At 39.8% G+C, this 8,545-nt stretch overlaps 1 protein-coding gene across 1 annotated transcript in view; it reads right to left on the bottom strand.

The window, feature by feature from the left end:
• The window catches only part of DZIP1 (DAZ interacting zinc finger protein 1), a 57,046-nt gene that overhangs the window by 3,190 nt on the left and 45,311 nt on the right, over positions 1–8,545 (bottom strand). The window contains exons 20-22 of the mRNA XM_014530078.1: positions 7,025–7,218; positions 5,562–5,692; positions 4,276–4,450 (exon numbers count right to left, since the gene is read on the bottom strand). Coding sequence (XP_014385564.1) covers positions 4,276–4,450; positions 5,562–5,692; positions 7,025–7,218 — 500 coding nt within the window. The remainder of the gene's footprint in view (positions 1–4,275; positions 4,451–5,561; positions 5,693–7,024; positions 7,219–8,545) is intronic.

Here is an 8,545-nt window from a genome sequence, read left to right as displayed (position 1 = left end):
TGCACACTCCCTACTGGGGATGTGCCCGCAACCACGGTACATGCCCTTGACCGGAATCGAACCCGGGACCCTTGAGTCCGCAGGCTGATGCTCTATCCACTGAGCCAAACTGGTTAGGGCCATTCCTCAATCTTGAGGGAAATAGAGCAACTGGGCCCAGGTTCAACACAGCGGGAGGATTAGCTTGTAGTAAGATTTGTCTGCCCCTGGGTGCCCCTCTTCTGGCCCTTATAATCTCACATGCCCACCTGAGCCTTAGAGGAGGCATTTTGGGTGTACAGTTTACAAGCGGAGACCACAGCAATGGTGAAAGAAACAGTAGGCCAGGATACATGTACCCTAAGTAAGGATTAAAGCAAACCATAGCCAGTCTCTGAGTCTGTAAAGCTGTCAGTCTAGAAGACCCCCAGATGAAAGGCTCAGAGCTTCATTTTTGCGGGAATGAGGGCAGGCAGTGAAAATTCGACAGATTGCACTGATCTGCAGTCCGAACATCAGCTGTCTCTGTGGCTTACACAGCATCCGTCACCTAAACTATCAAATGTGAGCTATTGTGAAGATTTCTCCGAAGTTTACATTATATCATCTAACTACAGTCTGCATATGCAAGGCTCAGAATAAAGTTTTCGTTCTCAGTAACTCCAGGGCAAAGGAAGGGAGAAAAGTAAAACACTAGTTAAGAGGGCTGCAGCCAAACATTTTTGCTAGAAAAATTCAGGACCCAGTCCTGTCCACAGGTGAAAAAAATAAAATTTTGAGGACAGTTAACCAAGCTATAACCTAATATCCACAATTGTACATTATGGTTTCAATTGAAACAATTTCTCTCTCGAAAATCACCCTCATTTTATCAAAGATAGCCAAGTTAAGACTAATCCATTGCATAAGCCTAGTTTCAGTAAATTTGGTCTGTGATTTGCATAAGTACGACAAGAACAGCAATTGATTATATATCTGCTTTGCTGGAATTTCATAAGGACTCTCCAGATTAGCCTCATGGCTGAGAAGCCAAGCCGCATAGTTGCCATCAGCACTTGCCTGTAATACCTATAGATTGGGGTGAATTCCTCAGGTTCTCGAGGTCCCCCAAAATGTCCTCAGGGTCTTCCTTTGCCATCTCCCAGGAAAGCAACCTCTGTTCCTTACCTGGAAAGACTGCCATGAACCATGTAAGAAAGGTACCAGGCTGTTTTTCCAAGGGGCTTTGATCAGCCTCAGAAGTCAACCTCAATTCCTTAGAGCTTTTTGGGGAGATCCAGAGTCTGTGCATGTCTCCTTCAAACATGACATTCCAGTCAAAGCCTCATCAAGGGTTTCTAATCTGTGTCCTATTATAGAGAAAACAGATTCCTATAGAACGTTATGCAAACAACCATGTTGCCATGAAAATAATAATAATCATTCAAAGTCTCCAAACTTCTTGAGGGATTAGGCAGGGAGAAAAATATAAATGTTAAATGCTTCAAAATTGCTTACAAAGGTATCATTTACCAAACTGCTGGGGGCGGGGGGAGGGGAAGGTTGCTTATATCACACAGACAATTGACCAAAGTCCAAAGATGTTTCCTTACTCCAAATATGACAAGTGCAGGAGGGGGTGAGGTGGGGGGGTGGGTGCAGCACAATTTAGGCGGTCAGCACAGTGGGGGCCAATCCACTAGGAACTCTAGCTCCTGGCTGGCTCACCCTTTGTTACAAGCCCAAGGCTCGTGTGCCAATGCTTCAAAAGAAAGGCCAATACTCAATAGATCAGGGTTTGGAGCAAAGAAAGGTTTATTGGTGGAGAAGGTCTAGCTAGAGAAGATGAGAGAACTAATTCTTGAATCCATCTTGAAAATAGTAACATTTTATTCATAAAATATCCAAGCTAAACATTATGCTGCAGAAACGGTAAAGTTAAAAAATAATTGTTTTTTAACAACATGCTTACAATGGATCAAAGTTGAATGTGGTAAAGGTACTTCTGGAAAATGTATTTAACATGGGCCTAGCTATATTTTTATAGTTCTAAACTTCTCATGGCACAGGGAGAAGACAAAGGAAATGGACTAAGAGAGTCCTCTCTGCCCTGGGAACTTGGAGTCACTGTACCGTAAACATGGCCTTTTGGTTTTTCAACTATTAGAATCGATTTTCAGGCGCAGCACAGGGAACTTAATGACGGTTCCAGATCAGAGGTCGGTGTTATGACTTGACAATGTGAGAGTAAAGGCCCAGCTGACACATTGGTGGAGGGAAAAGGTGAAGTGAAAGGTAGAGGTAGCAATGGTTCATTTTACAAAGCAGAGTGGTTGAGAGATAGTGCTGCAAGTGGCCAGAGCAAATGCTGGTATTAACGTGTTAATTTAAAATTACAAACATGGGTACAAAAATACCAATGAGAGGTGTGAGTGGAGAAAATGAGCCAAGTCTTCATCTGTGTGATAGGACATTGACAGTTAATATCTCAAGTTGATAAGTCTAGAACAGCGGTTCTCAACCTGTGGGTCGCGAGCAATGAAAATACATCCTGCACATCAGATATTTACATTACGATTCATAACAGTAGCAAAATTACAGGTATGAAGTAGCAACGAAAATAATTTTATGGTTGGGGGTCACCACAACATGAGGAACTGTATTAAAGGGTCGCTGCTTTAGGAAGGTTGAGAACCACTGGTCTAGAAGCAGAGGCACTAATAGCAGATTGATGGGGCACTACAGGTGGGAAAGCGCTCCTGTACGACTTGACTTTCACCGTGTACAAGATTTACTCTGATAAAAAACAAATTACATTTTCTAATTTTAAAAAATTAATGCATCAAGAGTTAAGTCTCTGGCCTTATGCAGACTCCAGGACTTATCCAGGAAGAGTTTCTACTAATAGTTTCATTGTCATTTATCCCACTGGCTATAATGCCACAAGAAAAATCTTCCTTCAAAGACAATAAAAATACTTAATATGTAAACAGAATAACACAGGAAGACTGCCAGAGAATGGCCTCATCCAAGTGCATGATCAGAAATTTTAATTTTTATGGGGCACCTGCATGAAGAGTATATGTATATGGGCATTTTCAAAAACAATATAGCCCTAACTGGTTTGGCTCACTGGATAGAGCGTCGGCCTGTGGAATGAGGGGTTCCAGGTTCGATTCTGGTCAAGGGCATGTACCTTGGTTTCGGGCACATCCCTAGTAGGGGGTGTGCAGGAGGCAGCTGATCGATGTTTCTCTCTCATAGTTGTTTCTAACTCTCTATCCTTCTCCTTTCCTCTCTGTAAAAAATCAATAAAATATATTTTAAAAAAACAATGTAAAAATTTAAATACTAAAAATTAGTTCTAAAAGTAAATAAAAATAATTAGTAAATATACACAAATCAGTAAGTTGTGCATATTCAGTCCTTATTAAAATAACATAAAGCATCGAGGTCTTTGTTGTGCCAACAGTGTTTCTGTCTGAGGATATATTTGCATAGTTTAATTAGATATTTATAAAGATGAAACGCAGTAATTGGAAAATGGACCGAGCTTCTGCAAGACACCAAAGTAGCACACCTTCTCTCTTTGGCCCTCTCGGAGTTGGTGCACCCCAGGCAGTTGGCACTTGAGCCAAATGTGACTCATGCTTCACAGGCGGAGGTTCTCTCTGCTCTTTCCCGGTTATTTTCCCCAGAGACTTTTCTTCTATTAAGGATGATATGTCCCAGTCGTCATCATCCACATCTGAGCACTAAAAGAAATACATGGAGAATAATGTTTCCTAAAGAAGTGGCACACGTCACTTTGTTGGCCAGACGAGCTGCTGACACGGAGCGATATGAAGCTGGGAACCTCAGAGGATCCATGCTCTGGTCATTTCTGGAAATGGATTTAGAAATTCGTGTTTTGAAAATGGAAGAAAAAAACCCTTTTTTGTTTCTTGCCATGGAAACGTATGTTTTCTACTCTACCAATCATAAATTTGGAAAACTCCAGAAACACTGCCATTTTAATTTTTATGGGGCACCTGCATGAAGAGTATATTTATATGGGCATTTTCAAAAACAATGTAAAAATTTAAATACTAAAGATTAGTTCTAAAAGTAAATAAAAACAATTAGTAAATATACACAAATCAGTAAGTTGTGCATATTCAGTCCTTATTAAAATAACATAAAGCATCGAGGTCTTTGTTGTGCCAACAGTGTTTCTGTCTGAGGATATATTTGCATAGTTTAATTAGATATTTATAAAGATGAAACGCAGTAATTGGAAAATGGACCGAGCTTCTGCAAGACACCAAAGTAGCACACCTTCTCTCTTTGGCCCTCTCGGAGTTGGTGCACCCCAGGCAGTTGGCACTTGAGCCAAATGTGACTCATGCTTCACAGGCGGAGGTTCTCTCTGCTCTTTCCCGGTTATTTTCCCCAGAGACTTTTCTTCTATTAAGGATGATATGTCCCAGTCGTCATCATCCACATCTGAGCACTAAAAGAAATACATGGAGAATAATGTTTCCTAAAGAAGTGGCACACGTCACTTTGTTGGCCAGACGAGCTGCTGACACGGAGCGATATGAAGCTGGGAACCTCAGAGGATCCATGCTCTGGTCATTTCTGGAAATGGATTTAGAAATTCGTGTTTTGAAAATGGAAGAAAAAAACCCTTTTTTGTTTCTTGCCATGGAAACGTATGTTTTCTACTCTACCAATCATAAATTTGGAAAACTCCAGAAACACTGCCTTTTAGAAATAAAGTTAGGATGCTCCCCAAAGTAGGAGCTAGGGCAGCTCTGGAGCTCTTACCTGCAATAGCGACATTTAATCCACACGTGGGCCCTCAGGAATAGTCCCTACCCGGAAGGACTTGCCTTTCTACCACGACCTTCTAAGGGAGGCACGTGAGCTCTGCCTTGAAATACGTACATGGCTTTTTGTCATATTTGGCTGGTGTAAAACAAATAGCACTAACTAATAAATGTAGTTTGTCAGAATGTTCTGGATTCCATAGACGAACAGGAAAAGAATTCATCTAAGTGAAAAATGAAGCAAAGAACGACTACTACTAGAAGACCCTGTCGACACGTCTGAGCTGTGTCAGAAATACAAAGGGAGATCTTCCTCCACAGAAACACCGGGGTCCTGGGTGTTGGAACTGCTCGGAACGTGTAAGGGCCTCTCCTCTGCTCAGGCTCTGCCCTCCTCTCGGCTCACCACCAACTACTGAAGGATTTCTCCACCAACTACGGAGTTGGACTAAACCCTGAAAAGTCCCTATTTTACTTCCAGGTCACACCATGGCAGCAGAAAAGTCCCTGGATTTATATCTAGAGCCCCCAGATTCTAGGCTGTCACAAGTTTCTGAGGACAAACCATCTAATATCTGCAAGCATCAACACACAGGACAGGATTCTGAAAAGCTGTAGTTTGCTAAGCATAAGACATTATTACCAGTTATCATTCCAATATCTTTGATTCTCTATGGAATGGGAAGAAAGGCAATACTGAAAACAAGAAAAGGTAAAAATCTCAACCTCTATACTACAAAAAATAAAATTACAATGAAATTCTCTATAGTTAGCAAGTAAACATGATTTCACCTTTAGTTCTTCTTTAAATTCTCTTTTGATGAATGCTTCAGCAACATTAATCCCACCAACTGGCTTACTCACATTTCTTTGATTTGAAACCGTCTTTTCAACTTTTTCAGTTAATGTTTTAATGGAGTTTCCTATATGACCAACAGAAAATAGGAAAAGTTTAAAAAACTTGTATCTATCTTCAGTTCCAAAATAACTTAACAAGCAATTTTGAGTTTAAGCTTTGCAAATAAGTATGTACTATTAAACTCAATTGATGTATTTTGGGGTTTAAAATGCTACATTAAATACTTATAATTTCCTTAAAAAATAATGGCTCTCTAGACTAGGAGCAGTAAAATTTTTTATCTTATTTATTTTTTAATTATTTTTTATTTATTAAATTTATTGGGGTGACATTGGTCAACATGAACATATAGGTTTCAGGTGTGTGGGTTTCTATGCTACAAGATCTGTATATGCACTATGCGCCCACCAAAAATTTTCATTTTAAATCAAAGAAGGATGGTCTCATTCAAGTTCTGATCAGAAACATTAATTTCAGTGAGGTAACCTACATGAATAAAATATTCATATGGGTATTTTCAAAAACAATATTAATTATTTTAAATGAATTAGTTATATTTTAGACAATTATACAAATATATGTGTATACAATACCAAAACTAATTTACATCTGATATGGTTAAAATATATTTTAAAAATTATATTAAACAGAATTTTTTTTTTTAAGTGAACCTAGAGTACCATTTCTCTTCAGCAAATTAACAACAGTTACAGACTTGGACCTTATGTTCCTTTAGACTTGCCCCATCTCCGAAAGCAGAATGTATTAGAATAGCCATTCTTATAGTCACCCAATTTTATTAGTTGACTGTGTCTCTCTAAATTCATATGTTGAAGTCCTAACCCCAATACCTCAGAATGTGATCTTATTTAGAGACCGGGCCTTTTAAGAGATAATGAAGCTAAAGTGAGGTCATTAGGGTGAGCCCAACTCCAGTATGACTGGTGCCCTTACAAAAATGGGGAATCTGGACACAGGCACTCATGGAGGGAGGCCCATGTGATGATAGGGGGACGGACAACTACAGGCCAAGAAGAGAGACGTGAGAGATCCCTGCGGCCCCAGTATGATTAACTCGGCCTCCTTGATTTTGGCCCTCCAGCCTCCGAACTATGAGACAGCACATTCATGTGTTTAAGCCCCCCAGTATGTGGTACGTGGTTATAGCAGCCCAAGGAAACTAATACACCCAGGCATTCCCGAATCCTTCCTCTCCTTCCATGTGAATATCATTTGTGGCTAAGCCCTGTCCATTTTCCTGAGGCAGCGGTAGCTTTTGGATAAGCCCTATCCTTTCCTCCATTTCCAGCTCAGACTGCCTGTGCTGGCTGCCCCTGGTTGAGAACCACCGCCCTAAACAAAATTTCCAAAAGGACTTTTAATGATAAAAGCTCACCCATGGGCTTGGGAGAAATATCAGAGTCGTCAATTTCACTGCCTTCGGTCCAGTCAGTGTCACTCTTGACAGTTTTCCTTCCAAAGCTACTCTTGTTGTTTTTAGACGGCGGCACAAGAGGTAACTCTGGGGATGTGTATGCCTGGACGAGGTCGCCAGCATCCAAGTCTTCCTCAGAACTAAAGGGAGGCGACCTAAACAAATCAAACAGAGGGTGCTGTTTTCACAAGTTTCAGGATTTACAAATGATAATGCCTCTTAAAGTGGTGGGAACTTTCTCAGGTAACTCCCAGGAGCATAACAAACAAAGGGTGTGGCCGCAGAAGAGATGGCGGCAAGGCCAGGACTTCTGCAAAAGGCTGGAGAGTCATTTCAAATGCAGACCTGACAACCATTTGGCATAAAGACCAAAATGGACTGAAGCTATGACACTCCTCTAAATCCAAACTTGTATATTCTTAACATTCTTGGTTTTTACATACCTCAGAAAAATATTTCTCAGTGGGAAAAAATATTTTTGGCAATAAAACTACTTCACCTTTAAAAATAGTGTCATTATATATAACTTACCTTTACACTGTCTCTTACAAAGCGCTTTTACAATCTCGTTTGTATAACCACATGAATTGTCACCCCATTTTAAAGGGAAATGAAAGTTCAGAGCAGTGTTCATTCATTTAAAAAATATTCACTGAACAGTTAGATCTCAGACATTGTTTAGTTATACTATATCCCATGAAATAAAGCTCTTCCCATGAGATTATGTACATGAAAAGAGCTTTTGAAGGGTAAGGCATTATTTATATTGTCTCTACTATATTATATTTCTACTGTCTCTACTATCTATATATATTTACATATGTACATAAGGCATCAATGTACAGATTTATAGTATCTATGTCTCTAGAATAAGTCAATGATAATGAAATTCAATTATAAAATTAGTTTTCCTCATAATTAATAACAGTAATATACCTATAATTTATTGAGTACCCACAAGTGCTAAGCACTAAGGCCAAGCCCTTTTCATATATTCTTACTAAGTTATATAACTATGCTGTGGAAAAGGCAGTATCATCCCATATTACAGATAAGAAAACTGAGACTTAACCTTGACAGGTGTGGCTCAGTGGGTTGGGTGTTGTACCATGTACTAAAAGGTTGCCAGTTTAATTCCTGGTCAGGGCACATGTCCGGATTACGGACTCAATCCCTAGTAGGAGGCGTGCAGGAGGCAGATGATAGATGTCTCACTGTCATGTTGATGTTACCCTCTCCCTCCCTTTTCCCTTCCTTTCTCTCTTAAAAAAAAAAAAGAAAGAAAATCTTTTTAAAAAACACTGAACTTAAAACTGGGACTCAATTGAATCAATGGCACACAGTTAATGACTGACTGAGCTAGGATTCTTAGTACCCTAAGAGAGCCTTAGAATGCTAAAATATCATCTGGCCACACCAGCCATTAAAAGTCAGCATCATTCCTTTAATTTATCAAGCTTATTGAAAGTTACTAGACACTGG

This window comes from Myotis brandtii, unplaced genomic scaffold, assembly GCF_000412655.1.
Source record: "Myotis brandtii unplaced genomic scaffold, ASM41265v1 scaffold71, whole genome shotgun sequence".
NCBI classification, from domain to species: domain Eukaryota; kingdom Metazoa; phylum Chordata; class Mammalia; order Chiroptera; family Vespertilionidae; genus Myotis; species Myotis brandtii.
Note: the sequence above shows the minus strand (reverse complement) of the source record. Positions and strands in the feature narration are given on the sequence as shown.